Below are 17427 nucleotides of genomic sequence, written 5' to 3' on the forward strand. Positions count from 1 at the left end.
TTGAATTATGAGTCTTCGACTCCAGATGTTTGATTATTCAGTTGTTAAGAATATTCCGCTGTGTTAACATGCTACCTGAATAATTTTTGGTTTATTGTTCCTTTATGGCATGACATGAATATATGTTTATTTTGTTGGCGTTGTAATACCCTTCTTCATGTTTTACTCTGATTTTAATGTTAATTTTCTGCGGGGTTTAGAAGGGTGTTACATTATCTTGATGACCAGGTGTAATTGTATATTCGATGATGAATGATGTTTGTTTTTGAAAGCTTTTAGTTTTTGGAAACGTCGATGTGACGCCCTTTGTTTATATGCATACTTATTTACTCTGATTATATGTTTAAATATTTAGGGAATTAGAAAAGGGTGTTACATGAAACACCTCAAATCCCCTACAAACTCAGAGAAACTCATATTGAGATTTTGAAAACTCCATTAAAGCTCCAAAATCCATTTTTTTCCGAATTTCTCTTCCCCTGCAAGTTTCTTGCAAACTTATCATCCAAACACCATCCACATACCATAAGTAAACTTCTGTATGCTTTAATACATAGTTGTAACACTTTCATCATCAACTTAAAATTCTCATTTTTCAAGCTTGCAAGTTGAGTTGGTTAGGAAGATTCAGACAACTTCAATCCAAAGTAAGAGTTTCTATACACATTACTTCAGGTTCAGGGAAGCTAATGGGATCATTATTCATCCTCAAAAGTAGCTTAATCACTATATCAATCTCCACATAACAGGTAAGTTTTTCTGGAATTAGAACTTATACATAGAGGCATCATTTTAAGCATTTCTCAATTCTACTATGATTGTTGTGATGCCATGAGCTGAAGCCCTATGAAAATAGGCATTGATTATACCTTTGTGCAATTTAATTTCATTTAGAAAATTTAGGGTTCTTGAGCTTTTCTTAGAAATTCATGAGCTACGGTTAAAATAAATTTGTGATATATACATTTTTGAAATCCTGGTAAAAATTTGAACAAGATTGATGTTTATACTTTTACATTTAGTTGAGAATGAGAGAGTTCCATTTTGAAGCTCAAGGTTGAAGATGACATTGGCGGTGGCGCCATTTTTCTGATTAAATACTTTGTTTATATTTTATTTATTTGAGTGCATATAGTTAATGGATGAGAGCGTAGCACCGCTAGTCAAGGAGGTTTGTGTGTGAACGAAGGGTATGGGGTTCAAGTCCCCTTGACCTTCACTAATTTTTTACCACTTGCTTATTTTCTCTTTTCTTTCCATTTTTATTCCATTTTAATTCTCATTATTTCCTTTTGATTTTATTTTTTCTTTATGAAATCATGATTATTTATTTCCCTTTAACATAAAAAATCATAAAAATATTTATTTAATTATTTTATTTAATATTTACATATTTGTTTTAAATATATTCAAAAATCATTAAAAATATATTTGCCTTTTCAAGTTGATTTGTTTAATTTTTATATTGATATGTATTGATGATTTGTTGATGTTAATACTATTTTACCATTTTTACTTTGATTATTTATTTGTTCATACCAATATATGCAATTAAGATCATCACCAAATCTTAATCATATAAGCATATATCTCACCAATTCATCACATATGAATTCACCACAATTTTTGCACAAACATACACAATCATGCCATCATTCACATATGAATCACATTCATAGCATTCACCAATTCAACACACCACAAATAACATATAGAAACTATGTCAAACAATGTTATTCTCAACCAATTGCAATTCTCAACATACATATACACACAGATGTCATTGTACATCCACGCACAATTCATTTTCAAATGGTATACAACACACTTTACAAAACAATCACAGCTCTATTATCATTACAACAAACAATAACTATCATGTATTTCATGTTGTCACACACCAAAACATACTTATACAAGCACATACACAAGTATTCAATTAATTACCCACACTTAATTTCACCACTTGCAGCAAATAATGCAACAATTCATTAATAGAACATATACACAATTAAATTTCCAAATATATTAGATAGAAAAATACTGGGCAACCAACTCTATTATCTACACTATGTTATATTTATGTTCATTAGCTTTCTGACGCTTCAAACGATTTTCGATTTGGACTTACGGTTCAAAAGATATGACCAAAACGATTTTGCAATACAAACACTACGGAGCTGCCACGGCCATCCGTGTTAGCTGACATGGGCTGTGTCAGAGCCTAGAAAATCACATTTTTAATTTTATGCGATTTTTCATGCTTTCAACCTTTCAACAAATCCCAAACCCCAAGTTTTGACCTCCAACAATCCCAAAACATATCATATCATAAGACACATGAATCAAGGAAGAAAAACACATTACAACACCATTACTCAGCATATGGCATCAATAAAAAACCATGGTTCAAACATCAATTTCATGGCTTCACATTCAAAATCTAAAAACATCTCAAAAACTTAGAAATTGAAATACCCATTCCTAGTTCATGTATTCTACCCATTGCATACATCATATAAACCCATAATCACATGAAAACTCACCCTTACCTTGGATTTGAGCTTCTAGGGTTGCCTCATCGTCTCTCTTTCTCTTATCTTCTCCTATTTTCTTCTCTTTTCTTACTATCTTTCTATTCTTTCATATTTTGTGAAACCCTTACTAACTCTTATTCTAAATGAGCTTACTAATTAACACCTCCACTATTTCTCACACTAACTCAACATAGGCTCAATTAATTATTTTTTTCTCATTTTCACACTTACTAACCCAAAAGACATATAATACATATTAATTCAAATAATTCATATATTCACAATATCACACAATATAATTAATTACTATATCATATAATAATTAAATAAATAATTAAATAAATAATTAACTAAGAAAATAATTAATAAATAAAAGCGTCGATTTATAAGACGTCGTGAAAAAAGCGTCGATTTGATATGTTGGTTGAGAAACTTAGTGGAGCTTCTACGTGAGAGTTAGAAGAAGAATAATTTGATTAAGAAAAATTAGACGAAGAAGAAATGATATTTTTCCAAAAGATTCTTCCTTTTAATGTGAAAGAATAACATTTTATTAGTAATAAATAAATATAAAGTGTCAACTAATTATCAAAGAAATTCTCACGTGACAAATAATTACTTAGTATTTTTTTTAAAAAATATGTCATTGTACCTTAAAAACATTTACGGTAGAAATCAAATTTATGAACAAAAAACTTAAAAAGATCATTACTTAAAAGAATTTTCTATAAAAATTAAAATTGAATTATAGAGTTCTTAAACATATTTAATTTTTATATTTCTTCATTATTCACATATATTTATAATATATCAATAACTTATAATTTTAATAGTGTATAGTAATGGACAAATATACTATTTGTCAATGTTAAATCAATAACCTATCATAGACTCCACTCTTCCTAGTATCAAAAGAACATTCTACTAGCAACAATTAATATTTTAAAATATTGACCTTTGATCAACACAAATATAGTTTTGGATCACTCATTAAATCAATAGATAACTAGTTAAACCCCATAGTTATTATTCCGTTTTATATTTTAAATAATTGAAAATATGTTCCATGTTGGTTTATTACTTAAAATTGTAAAAATTTACAAACAAATTACTAAAAAAAAAATTATTTTTTTAGTTCTAAATAAGTATAATATTAATACATATTTTAAATTAATAATGAATATAGTATTCATAAAATCATATAATTTGATTTAAGAATATTTTAATACTTATATATTTTACTTCGGTATATTAACTTTTTACATATCATTATATTATAGAACAATTTATGTATTTTCTTTATTTAGAAAAAAGTTGCAATAACCATTTTCAAATTTATAGAAACGGTTTGATGTTTGTCTCCACTAGGATATTTGATATAAATTAGTTGTCAAATGAGTTGTTAAATAATTTATTGTTATTCTTTCAATCTTAACAATATTGCTCCATTTTTATATTCAATCTTAACAATAATTTGTTTACTTGGTCCATTTTTATGCTAACAACTTGGTCGACACGCATAACTATGACTACAAAGCACAAATAACTTGCTTCCCAAGGTTCTTATCCCCTCCCTGTCTGTCTACAACCTTAACATATATAATCACAATACATTCATCTATATTTCTCATCAATCTTTGTCTCAATACCTCAATTCAACAAAAATGAAGAGAGAGGGTAAGCAACATGGCATGGTGAGGACATACAGGATCCTACCAAATCCGAAACCCAACACCCGATTCATTACTCGGATCGATTCGCCTCCAACAGCTGGACTTTTCGCAAAGGTTCCTTCCAAGCCCACCAACCATTCCAAATTCACCGGGAAATGCGATAAGGCGCGGTGCAGCGATTGCCGTCTCCATCCGGTCTCAAAGTCAAAGAACAAATCCAAAGGGAGTTTCAAGCATTTTCAGGTCATGGATCAACCCGGGTTGAAATTTAGAGGGTTGTCCGCGACCGGGACTTTGAACCATCTTTCAAATTGTTATATGGATGATGATGATGATGATGATGTGGAAGATGAAAATGTTGTTGACCATGTGGATGATATGAAAGATGAAAATGTTGTTGACCATGTGGATGATGATCATGTGAAAGATGAAAGTGTTGTTGAATATGTGGATGATGTGGAAGATAAAAGTGTTGTTGACCATGTGGATGATGATGATGATGAGGTGGAAGATGCAAATAATTCATGCATTCTAGAAGAAAAAGAAGTGGAGTTTCCATTGCGTGTTGAACAAGTTAAAGAAGAAAAATATGAAGATGAAGATTGGTGTTGGGTGGAAGTGGAGTGTTGTTCATGATTTGATGATATTGTTTGTTTCTACTAACAAATTGCAATTGCTTGATAATTGCTTCAAATGTATCATTACCAATACAAAGGAAAGATCCAAAATTATAATGGATAAAATATTAGGATCTGTTAATTACACCTTTCAAATAAATATTACTCCTTCTGTTTTCAATATATACTACCAATTAAGGAGTTACTCTGATCAATATGCAAATTTTAAATATATTGTCACCAAAAGAATAATTGATAAAAAACATAGTTACACTTTTGATATATGGGATTTTGGCACCTTTAATTTTGTTCCAATGATTTTTAGCCTCTATTCTAAAATTTGATGAAGCTTGATTGATCCTATTAAAATCTCATGTCTTATCAAGTATTTGATTGGTCATGAATATGACATATAAATGAATTAAAAGTTTAGAAGTAATAAATTTTAAGAATTTTGTTGAATTTGAAAATGAAATGAGAAGAAGAGATATCCACATCATGGGTTCACCCCGCCATTTTTGGCAGGTCCGAGTAAGGATTTTATCCTGGACCCTCAATTTTCTGTGTCCTACTCTATTTTTTTAGTAGGCGCTGAGCTGAGACTTCTTTGGCCGTTTATCACTTTTAAGTTTTAGGAATGGCAGAATCCACCCATTTTTGGCATGTCTAGCTAAGATTTCGTTTTTGATACACACGAGTTTAAATAAAAAGGACACTACCGTTTGTCACTTTTAGGTTTTAGGAGTGGCAGAACCTACCCATTTAACCTCTCACTTTTGGCAGGTCGAGTCAATGGTTCTGGTCTGACTCCTCTACTTTGTTTGGCGGAGTGGACATACCCGTTTGCTTGCCACCCTAATCAAAATGACATATAGCTAGCACTTCTTAAGATCGAACAATTACAGTATAAAGAATTTTAAGATCTCAAAAAACTGCAGACAAAGTATCTATAGGGATGAAAAAGTGGCTGTGAAGGTCAAAGTAGAAATAGCATTTTAAACAAAGGAAGTCTCACACAGGACCATACCATATTGCAATATGTTTAAAAGTATACACGCATGCACCAAAAGGCATCATCATAAGTCATTTTCATGAACCTAAGATATATGTACAATTCAACTCAAAAACCTTGTTCTAGTTGTAATTGCAGCTTAAGTTTTTATCCAAAATTTTCTGCAATATTGCAACATAACCAAACTGCAACCACATTTTAAAACCTGTTTAGAGTTTACATATAAGCTATGACAACAAGGAGTGGTCAAATGACATCATTCAGTGATTCTGTATTCTCCTTTATGAAAAAATTTAGTTATTTCTTTCATTCTTGACTCCATTCTGAATATTTGGAGACATATTTTCATAAGTAATGACACTCTCAGAAGATAAAGAGCCTTTGCTTTGAACTCGAGAAGTGACTCTACTTCCTGGTGTCAGTGTCAGTGAATCCTGCAAGAAATCAACAATTGAATTATTATCAACTTTTGATTGTTATGGACAATTTATTACAACCAAAACTCAGATACGTTAGGATCAATGGTTTATGAACAAATGTGGGAATATACCTCTTTTTTCCCTCTGTTAGAATCTTCTCTTTCCTTGTTAAACTCGGGTATTGGCCTCGGTTTGAAACAGAAGCATAGTCTTAGTTTTCTATTCTTTTTGTGTGATCTCTCCTGTATGTAACAGAATTGAATGTTAATTATACAGATAAAGCAACCGATGAAAAACTGACATAGATACGGAAACTAGTGAAATATCTCAGTGTCATATTGTGACAGACACTGAACGCGCCTTCATTCGAAGTGCAAGTACTACGCATGAAGGAACCATGAAAGAATGATAACATATGAGTCAATGACAATTTACATTTGACATTACAATGATCTAATAAAGTAGGAAGTAGAGCTTTGCCTTGTTTCTACGTGCAGTCCTTTCGTCTGTTTTCAAGCTGAGTTGGGAAGATATAGTAGGTGATTTCATTATGTTTCTGCATGCATAAAACATTGGAAATGTTAGTCTTGAAACAAAGGTTATGTATAATATGTCTCGATGTATCAGTGTCTGACATCAACACAATCTAGACACGACTTCAATTAGAAATGTGAGTGCTATCTACCTATAAAGGTTATATGCCTTCAATTTAACATAACATGTACCTTTTCTTTTCTGATAATGGGGAAAATGAAGGGTGCTTCTGTAACTCATTCTTACAGGCCTGCAATTGAAAAAAAAAAGTTCTCTTTAGCAATTACGGCAACTTTGAACATCCTAACAAAGTTGAGGGTTTTGTAATGAAATGGTAAAAATTGAAGATTGATTACCTTAGTTGGTGTTGTTAGAGGAATCCATATATCCTTTGAAGCTACCGAAGAACCAGAACCAGTCTTTGTAGTTTCAAATTTCTTCATTAATAATGAATTCAATCTACTAATTTGCCTAATGAGTGCAAACTTAACTGACATGGGTAGTGATTTAGCTTTTGATCTCTTCTTTCTTAACGAAGCCTTACTGTTCATTGGATTAACAATATTATCTCTATCTGAAATAATAGGATATGTGGATTTGTCCATTGATTGCAAAACTTCCATGCCAAAGTTACAACCTTTCTGCAATGATTAAAAGAGTTAAAAGATTCCTAACAAAAATATTACTGCGCACCGTCTAGCCCAACTAGTGGATGCCTAGTGTGTGCGAATGTAGTTAACCCTAAACTACACTCGCACACACAAAAAGTTAGTTCCTATAAAAATAATATTTCCAGTAATAATTCAACTAAAATCAAATTCATGTGGAAAGAGCTGTATAAAGCTCAAAACCATCCGATTAGATGATGCCGAACTGCTATCTGAACGCAGGAGATTCTTGCATACAAAGAATCCAGATCACAAATTAACAACATTAAATTCATCTTTGATGTATCAATTGAAATTTTTCCACTAACCTTTTCACTTAGATCCTTCTTAGTATCATCATTGTCAACACCTTCAAATTGATTTTGCATTGAATTCCCTACACAAGCCTTGTTTTCACTTCGAGGTAAACTCGACTCAACATTCAAATTTTCCGCATTTTCTTCACTGACAACATCTTCAGGTTTTGCACTTTCTGCCTCATCAATTCTTGCTTGTTCAAGCAAGGCAGCTGCTTTTTGAGCTGCAAGTTTCTTGTAATGTTCTTCAAAGAAAGCTTTCTTCTGAGCAACCGAACCCGGTTTCGAAAACCTCTCAGCTTCTTCAACATAACGGTTCTGATTCTGAGAGAACGTTGACCATTTCTCCCATTCTAATGACTCTGTTGTGAACCTCCCAAAGGACACTGATTCTCCCATGTTTCTTTGCAGTTTGCAACGTTCCAACTTCACTACAAAAAAAAAATAGTGGTATTTATTTCTTTATTTATTTGCGTTTGTTTTAATTATGAATTAATATATGTGGGCGTTATCATTGATTTGAGGAAGTGCAACCGTTTGGAAATTTGAATTTTCAAATGAAAAAGGTGTGTAACAAGCAAGGCATGTGATGGTTAAAGTAGGAAAATTTGAAAAGGAGCGTTTGGTAGTGGGGTCTGGTAATGATGTGTGAAGGTGAGTATTAATCTTTGCCAACTGAGATGTCGTTTCGGCCTACTTTTAGTTCCGAAACTGAGGGCGCTAATCATGTGTGGTGGTGGTAGGATGGGAGTACTATTTTTTTTTAAGGATGGGTTCTCAATTTATTTATTCCTAACATGGGGAGATTTGGAGAAGTGTATTTTTAATTGTGTTTTTATAAAAACTACACAATTAAAATGTTTTTGGTAGTGTATTTTAATACATCAAAAACACCAATATACATTAACATAAATTTAAAATATCAATTAAACACAAACAAGATTTTTGAAGAGACAAACTAGTTATTTCTTCATCAGGTTCAACTATGTATGTCGTAATTTCATCAAATGTTTTAGGATGAATGAAGTTTGAACATATAGCACAGACATATCTGACCAAGTTAACCTCTAATTTGATCCTTTTTTTGGTATGATACTAACCAAATATAGAGAATATGGTTCTCACATCACTCTTACTTTGAAATTGCAAGTTGGTGAACTGAAAACATACATCATCGTTGATTGAGAGACGATGATACTTCACGTTGATCATCCTTTTAGTGCCGCAGCGTTGAAACGATGATTCATTTGGTCCAATTGATCCATAGATCAGATATTATAATATTGATATTGATTCTAAAGAAAATGGTGAGGTGTCCCATTTTTGTAGTAATCTGCAGATAGGTTAGACTTTATTTTGACTGGGTATGAGTTAGAAGATTTCATTGTTTTGAATTATGAAGTACAATGAATCAAACACAATAATTTATACAAATTTGCATGCATTATAGACGACATAATCACGTGTTAATAAAGTTCAAATTCTATTAAAAATTAAAATTGACGTAATTTACACAAGTTCAAATTCTATAATCTGAATGGACAAAAGCACACTCATGGTTTGGGTTCAGAATATAAAATTGAAAACTAGGTTTTACACCATAATACATGTTTCATTTATATTTGATACCTTATTTTACACATGCATCAACATATATCATAACTAGACAATAAAAGTTATAAAAAAACTCCTAAAAAGATACTTAATATATCTAGAATGCATAAAAGATAATATAGAATTGTACATATTTGGAGTGATTGAGCCGGTCAGGCACATCGGTCCAAAGCAGAATGATGAGGCAGATCCAAAAAAGGTATCAGTCCGGTATCACTTGTCAGCACGGGGGGATTCCTCAAGCCAGCTCAAACACTCAGCCAAACGAGCCCAGCATCATCAACCCCGGATATCCATAATCGTCGCCTTCACGATAAAGGTCTTCACCGTTATGGAAGTTACAAATCTTTAAAGACCAAAACGGCGGGAGTTACGGTAGTTCGCGTATTATGGAAGGAATTCAAGGTTCCTCCATCAATGAGAGTAATAATAGCTCCAACAGCTATAAATAGGGCTTCCAACTGAGGGATAAGTAAGACACATACGTTCTTGAGCTCGCATTAGCTGTGCTGCTCAAATCCATATAGCTACAAATCTTAAACTCTTGTGTGACCTCGCCGAAATATTCTTCCATGAGGTAATCAAAAGTGTTCTATAGGAACATTTGGCGGCCATCGTGGGGCCTAGGTAAAACTTCCCCAGGCCACACACACAAATTCACATACCTTTGACACCAAAGAAAAACCAAGCAACTCGCCATGGAGGAAAGCACCATTTCTAGCATCGCCCACTTGCTGACCATGGCAGAAGCTTTGAGGCAGCGGAATGAGTCATTACAGGGTTTCATACAATTCCTGCAGTCACAAATGCCCAAGGAGAGCGGTGTCACACATGAATCACCTTATTTCCAGCCTCTATCGGATGCCGTGTGGGCAGAAGGGATCCCGGAAGACTTTAAACTTCCTCCTTTTCCCATTTTCGACGGCATAACGAATCCCGTGCAGCACATTTGGGCCGTCGACGACCAAGTCACTACACTCGGGGCTACAAATACTCTCAAATGTGTCATGATGCTAGGAACGTTCAAGGATGAAGCGCTAAACTGGTACATGAATCTCCCGAGAGCTTCTGTCCCAAGATATCCCGATCTGGTATGGAAGATGAATCAATCATTTCCGATACGCAAGCAAGGGGAAGCTGTTAGAACAAGATTTGGTTATGCAATACGTCTATGATTTTTGATGATAACAATGTGTATGAATAATTTTGTTATACTAATGTTTGTTATTGTTGAGTACTTAACAAACAAGTTTGATTCTGATGAGAAGGCGTGGCCAAAACATCAGAAGCCATCAGGTTATATTTCCGCGCTACAAGGTTCTGCTGAACGGTAGCAACAACTTCAGAAGTAGAAGCATCTGAAATAATCACTCTTGATAGAAGTTCTGAAGAAACCAGTTCTAAAGACCAAGTGCTGAAAGACTTTAAAGACGTGGTTCTAAAAACTCTGAAGACTTGAAGTTTTGAAGACTCAAACTTCTGAAGACAAAAGGATTGTGAAGACTAAGTGCTAAAGACTCAAGTTTAACACCTTACATTTATTTATTTCATCGTGGTCATATATTTTACAATCACACTAATAATACATTTATTTATTTCATCATGGTCATATATTTTACAATCACACTTATAATTAAAAGGCATGTATTACAAATCACATCTAGATCACTTATATTCTTTTGCATGACTTGTCGAGTACTCAGTTAACCGATTTTATTATCATATATTTATTAATAGAATTTGTTTGATGATAGTGGGTTCATGTTGAATGGTGATAACACACTATTAATATGAAAATAACTTACGAAATGAACATAAAAGACTATATCATATTTTCATGATATACATATCAGTCATAATATTTATGTTATAAAAATTCAATTTATTCCTCTAAAAACAATTAATTTTGTCAGTTTTGTTATAATAATAAGTAATTATTATTATTACTATTTTGAAATATATTGTGAATAGTGGATGTCTTTTATCTATAAAATTTTCAAATTTTGCATAGTAGCATGTATCATTACATTCAATAGTACTGAAATTCTAGCTCTATAAATACCACTCCTTGGTATATGTAATGTCACACACATAAATCATCTTTAAAGATACTCAATCTCTTCTATCTCTCTGTATTCAGTTTTCTTAACACGTTATCAGCACGATCGTTCTATCAGAAGTTTGCAGTACACTAGGTATATATATTATATACTTAACTCTTTAATCTTATAATTACTTTCATCTGCCCGGTTATAGAAAACTGGCAACCAGTCAAGTGATTTATAACTCGAGTAACTATTATCATTATCATTATTATTTTACTCCTTGTTATAGAAAACTGACAACTTGTCAAGTGCTCTATAATAAGTCTGAGTATTTTTATTATAAATTTTGTGTGGAGGTATAAAACCCCATATGCAACTACTAACATTTATATTTATGCAATTACTAACTTTTATATTTTAGTGGAGGTTTAAAAACCACCATATGTTATTACTAACTTTTATATTTAGTGGAGGTTTAAAAACCACCATATGTTGTTACTAACTTTTATATTTAGTGGAGGTTTAAAAACCACCATATGTTGTTACTAACTTTTATATTTAGTGGAGGTTTAAAAACCACCATATTTTGTTACTAACTTTTATATTTTAGTGGAGGTTTAAAAACCACCATATGCTGCTACTAACTTTTACATTTTAGTGGAGGTTTATAACCCCATTTGCAGTTACTAACTTTTATATTTAATGGAAGTCTGAGACTCCTAACGCAAATATTCTTTTATATTCAGTGGAGGTCTAAAAACTCCATACGCATATTCTAATTTTTTTTATGTGTTCATTTACCTTATATGTTATAAATTATAATTATCTCTAACACTTATAACTACTAGATGATATTTAATACACTTAAAACTTGGCTAAATATTTTTTTTATCACACTTAACTTTTTCCTTTTCCTTTTTCCTTTTCCCCAACGGTAATATAACGGCCATTTTTTTTCAAAATTACCTCTATAAATACTTCCACTTCTTTCATAACTTTCACACCAATCTCAAACTATCTATCCATATTTTTCAAATGGCTAAATTTCTTATTTTGTTCATCACTCTACTTGTAATTATGTTGTTTGCTGTCAGTATTATCAAGCGTGAAGAATTAGGTAATGATTTTGTAGCTTTAATCATAATTATCGTCTTACCATTACTGATCTTAGCTTGGTTTGTTAGTAGAGGTTTTTAAATAATATGTAGTCATGAATTTTGTAACAGAATAAATTGATATTTCTTTTGGTTTTAAATATTGATTATGTTCATCTGAATTATAGATATAATCATGTCAAATCTTAAGCATCAATTCAAAATTCTAAGCATAACTAGGGACAACTTCATAACCTGGAACAACAATTTAATAGATTACCTTACATGTGAGGGACTTAACAAAATCCTTGAAGGAAAGAATTCTGTAAAATCGACAGACGACCCAGATGAAATGGAAAATAGAAAGTCGAAAGTAAACAGAATAATCAAGCATCATCTTGATGACGGATTGCAAACATAATATTCAAATGCTAAAGATCCCAAGATTTTATGGGATAAAATTAAAGCAAGATTTGGACATCAGAAGAAAGTCCTGTTACCCTCATTAATAGATCAGTGGAACAAGTTAAGGTTCTAAGATTATAAAACTGTCATTGCATATAATTCTGCTACGCACCAGATTATATCATAGCTAGAATTTTGTGGCAAAATTATAACCGAAAAAGAAAAATTGGAAAAACCTTTTTCGACTTTTTATGCATCCCAGATATTATTGCAACAACAATATAGAATGAGGGAATACACTGAGTACTCTGATTTAGTTGCATCCCTTCTAGTGGTAGAAACAAAATAACGAGCTCCTTATAAAAAACCACCAGGCACGACCCACGGGAACAATGCCATATCCAGAAACTAATGCCACAACCTTTAATCGTGGGCGTGGTGGCTTTAATCGTCTTAAGAGACGTGGTGGTCATGTTCGTTTTGATGGTAATAATGGTCATGCTCGTTTTGATGGTCACAATCAAGGAGTATATCATAGTCGAAACCTTTTCCACGGTCGAAATCATTTTCGTGGTAGAGGACGTGGACGAGGTCATGTGAATAATTATAGATCCCCTAAATATGAACAAAATAATTGAAATCACAAAGGAAAGGGTAAGTATATTCAAGAAGGTCCCTCAAGGAATTATGAGAATATATGCTACAGATGCGGAAAGAAAGGCTACTGGTCTAAGGTGTGTAAAACACCAGAACATTTGTGTAAAAGACAAATGGCATATGTTGAAGAAAAGGGAAAAGAAGTGAATTTTAATGAGATTGAACCCAGAAATGATAATACCTATTTTGAAACTGCTGATTTTATTGGAGGTGAAACAGATTAAGTAACTATTTAAAATATGTTTTTGAATAATGTTTGGTGTGCTTGTTTTTATATTTGAAACATGTTTCTACTTAACAATTTGTATGTTGTTAAGGTGTATCTTATGTTTGTATGAAATAATAATGTTAAATATGTTGTTAATTTACTGTATTTAATTTTATTTTTATTTTTAAGAAGGTTAAACATGGAACATGTCAAAGACATTTGCATTCCGGACAGTGGAACTACACACACAATCCTCAAAAGTAAGAAATATTTTACTGAAATAAATCCCACTAAAGATATAATAAATACAATCTCAGGCTTTACAAATTTAATTGAAGGAACAGGTAATGATATGTTCGCATTACTAAATGGGACAAAATTTGTCATTAATAATGCTTTATACTCTCCAAAATCAAAAAGAAATTTGTTGAGTTTTAATGACATATACCGTCAAGGATATGATACTGAAACTGAAGGTAATATGAAATACATTAATATTACTTCTAATGTTTTGGGAAAGAAGAAAACTTTGGAAAAACTACCGAAATTGCCTTCTGGATTACATTACACATATATACATGAAATTGAATGCAATTTAGTAGTAAAAGAAGATCCCAAAATTTTAATTTTATGGCATGACCGTTTAGGTCATCCTGGTTCAACAATGATGCGTTAAATAGTTGAAAGTACACATGGTCATTCATTGAAAAGTTTAAAACTTACAAAAGAAGACAGACCGTGTGAAGCTTGCTCTCTTGGAAAACTAATAACAAAGCATTCACCGAGCAAGATTCAGACAGAATCACCTGCATTTCTTGAAAGAAGTCAAGGAGACATATGTGGACCTATCCATCCACCGTCAGGACCATTCAGGTATTTTATAGTATTAATTGATGCATCTAGTAGATGGTCATATGTATGCTTACTGTCAAGTCGTGATATGGCATTTGCAAAATTTCTTGCACAAATAATTAAACTTAGAGCTCAATTTCCTGATTATACTATAAAGAAAATTAGACTTGACAATGCTGGTGAATTTACATCTGAATCATTCAATAATGGGTTAAATACGTTTTTAGTCTCTATAAATATGCGACCCTGCATTTTTAGTCCCTATAAAATTTTTCTTCAATAAATGGTCCTTCTAAAATTTTTATGCATGTAATTTCGGTCTCTGCTGTCAAACCAATGTGTATTTTACAATGATTATTTTGCAGACATGTTCATAATGTTTTAAAAAGTTCCTGAAAATAAAAAAGTACTCAAAATTTAATTTTTAAGTTGAGATTTTTATTACTTTTATCATTATTTTTTGAAATTTGAAAAATTCATATTTAATTCTTCTCATTTTAAAAAATTCTAAAACTTGGTAAACAAATATTTTACAGTATTCTAGACATATATAAAAAAAATTATTCAAAACTTTAAAAATTAAAGGATAATTAATCAGTTTTTAAAATTTTAGAAAATAAATGAAACTAAAATTGCATGCATAAAAATTTTAGAAGGACCATTCATTGAAGGAAAATTTTATAAGGACTAAAAATGCAGGGTCGCATATTTATAGGGACTAAAAACGTATTTAACCCTTCAATAATTATTACATGTCAATTGGTATTACTGTTGAACATCCTGTTCCTCATGTACATACACAAAATGATTTAGCTGAGTCATTAATCAAACGTCTTCAATATATTACTAGACCATTAATAATGAGAACTAAACTACCAGTTACTGTTTGGGGTCATGCAATTTTACATGCTGCAACACTTATACGTCTAAGGCCAACTGTTGATCATAAACATACCCCTTATCAACTTGCAATTGGTAAGGAACCAAATATTTCTCATTTAAAGATATTTGGTTATGCAGTATATGTTCCAATATCACCACCACAGAGAATAAAGATGGGACCTCAAAGGATGTTAGGTATATATGTGGGGTATGAATCACCATCTATTATTAGATACCTTAAACCTTTAACAGGTGATGTTTTCCAGGCAAGATTTGTTGATTGTCATTTTGACGAAACAATATTTCCAACTCTAGGGGGAGAGGATAAAAAACTAGAAAATGACATAACATGGTATGTACCTCATTTATTATATTTGGACCCATATAATAGATCATGGGAAGAAAATATAAAGAAAATAGTCCACTTACAAGATTTAGCAAACCAATTGCCAAATTCATTTACTGATTTGAAAAGAGTAACAAAGTCACATGTACCAGCTATAAATGTCTCAACTAGGATTGAGATTTCAAATCAAAATAGTGTAGAAAGTACATCTAAGGCACACTTGAAGCGTGGCCGACCTATGAGATCCAAAGACAAAAATCCCAGAAAAAGAAAGAGAATAGAAAAGGTGAATTTGATTGAAAGTGATCTTGAAAAGACACTAGATAATGATAAATAAAAAATTGAGAAGCGTGCTCTCGAAGAAGCACAAGATGATGAAAATGAGATCATTGATAATGAAACTGATAATAAGAATGATCTTGAGATTTCAATTAATTATGTTGATACAGGAATTTTGTAGAACCGAAAAGGTATGAATATAGATGAAGTATTTTCATTCTCCATTGCATGTGAAATTATAAATGGAAATGATGATCCAAAGCCAAGAAGTATGAGTGAATGTCAAAATAGACATGATTGGAAAAATTGGAAGGATGTAATAGATACTGAGTTAAATTCTCTAAAAATCGAAAAGTATTTGGCCCTATTATGACTATACCAAAAGATGTAAAACCGGTCGGGTATAAATGGGTTTTTGTAAGAAAACGAGATGAGAAAAATGAGATTGTCAAATACAAAGCTCGTCTTATTGCACAAGGTTTTTACCAACGACCGGGAATTGATTATGAGGTAACATATTCTCATGTTATGGATGCTATTGCTTTTTGCTATTTAATTGGTTTATCAGTATTTAACAATCTTGATATGTATCTTATGGATGTTGTTACTGCTTGTTTATATGGATCACTTGGTACTCATATATACATGAAAATCCCAGAAGGATTTAAAATGCCTGAGACATTAAAACCTAGAGAAATGTATGCAATTAAGTTACAGAGATCATTGTATGGGTTAAAACAATCAAGGAGCATGTGGTACAATAGACTAAGTGAATATTTACTTAAAGAAGGCTATGAGAATAATCCTATTTCTCCTTGTGCTTTTATAAGAAAAACAATATCCGGATTTGTAATAATTGTTGTTTATGTTGATGATTTAAATATCATTGGGACTAATAAAGAAATCAGAGAAGCGAGAAATTATTTAAAGAAAGAATTTGAAATGAATGATCTGGGAAAAACTAGATTCTGCCTTGATTTACAGATTGAGTATACAAAAAATGGTATATTGGTACATCAATCAAATTATACAGAAAGAGTATTAAAAAGGTTCAACATGGACAAGGCAAATCCTTTGAGTAGTCCAATGATGGGTAGAACACTTAATATTGAAAAAGATCCCTTTAGGCCTAAGGAAAGTAATGAAGAAGATCTTGGCACAGAAGTGTCATACCTTAGTGCCATTGGGGCACTCATGTACCTTGCTAACTATACAAGACCCAATATAGCTTTTGCAGTGAATTTACTAGCAAAATTCATTTCATTCCCTACAAAAAGACATTGGAAAGG

General features: G+C 31.9%; 2 protein-coding genes across 2 annotated transcripts; one reads left to right on the forward strand and one right to left on the reverse strand.

Annotated features, from left to right (window-relative positions):
* Positions 1-3870: 3870 nt before the first annotated feature.
* On the forward strand, positions 3871-5081 carry LOC131611430 (uncharacterized). The gene has a single exon (XM_058883456.1). The coding sequence runs from the start codon at positions 4202-4204 to the stop codon at positions 4844-4846; it is 645 nt and encodes a 214-aa protein (XP_058739439.1). The 5' UTR covers positions 3871-4201; the 3' UTR covers positions 4847-5081.
* A 716-nt stretch (positions 5082-5797) lies between these two features.
* LOC131611428 (uncharacterized) lies at positions 5798-8323 on the reverse strand. Its single transcript, XM_058883455.1, has 6 exons — positions 7769-8323; positions 7149-7433; positions 6984-7042; positions 6739-6814; positions 6390-6500; positions 5798-6273 (listed from the first exon to the last, which is right to left on the reverse strand). Exons 1-6 carry the CDS (start codon positions 8153-8155, stop codon positions 6133-6135), a joined length of 1059 nt encoding a protein of 352 aa, XP_058739438.1. The 5' UTR covers positions 8156-8323; the 3' UTR covers positions 5798-6132.
* Positions 8324-17427: the final 9104 nt, after the last annotated feature.

The sequence above is a fragment of the Vicia villosa genome, linkage group LG6 (assembly GCF_029867415.1).
Source record: "Vicia villosa cultivar HV-30 ecotype Madison, WI linkage group LG6, Vvil1.0, whole genome shotgun sequence".
In the NCBI taxonomy this organism is placed as follows: Eukaryota; Viridiplantae; Streptophyta; class Magnoliopsida; order Fabales; family Fabaceae; genus Vicia; species Vicia villosa.

Bases quoted from the DNA above. Each gene is read 5' to 3' on its own strand.
- LOC131611430 (XM_058883456.1), top strand. From the start codon at position 4,202: ATGAAGAGAGAGGGTAAGCAACATGGCATGGTGAGGACATACAGGATC.
- LOC131611428 (XM_058883455.1), bottom strand. From the start codon at position 8,155: ATGGGAGAATCAGTGTCCTTTGGGAGGTTCACAACAGAGTCATTAGAA. The intron at 7,434-7,768 runs GTTAGTGGAAAA...TAATCATTGCAG, and splicing joins AGAAGGATCTAAGTGAAAAG to AAAGGTTGTAACTTTGGCAT. The intron at 7,043-7,148 runs GTAATCAATCTT...TTTCAATTGCAG, and splicing joins CTCTAACAACACCAACTAAG to GCCTGTAAGAATGAGTTACA.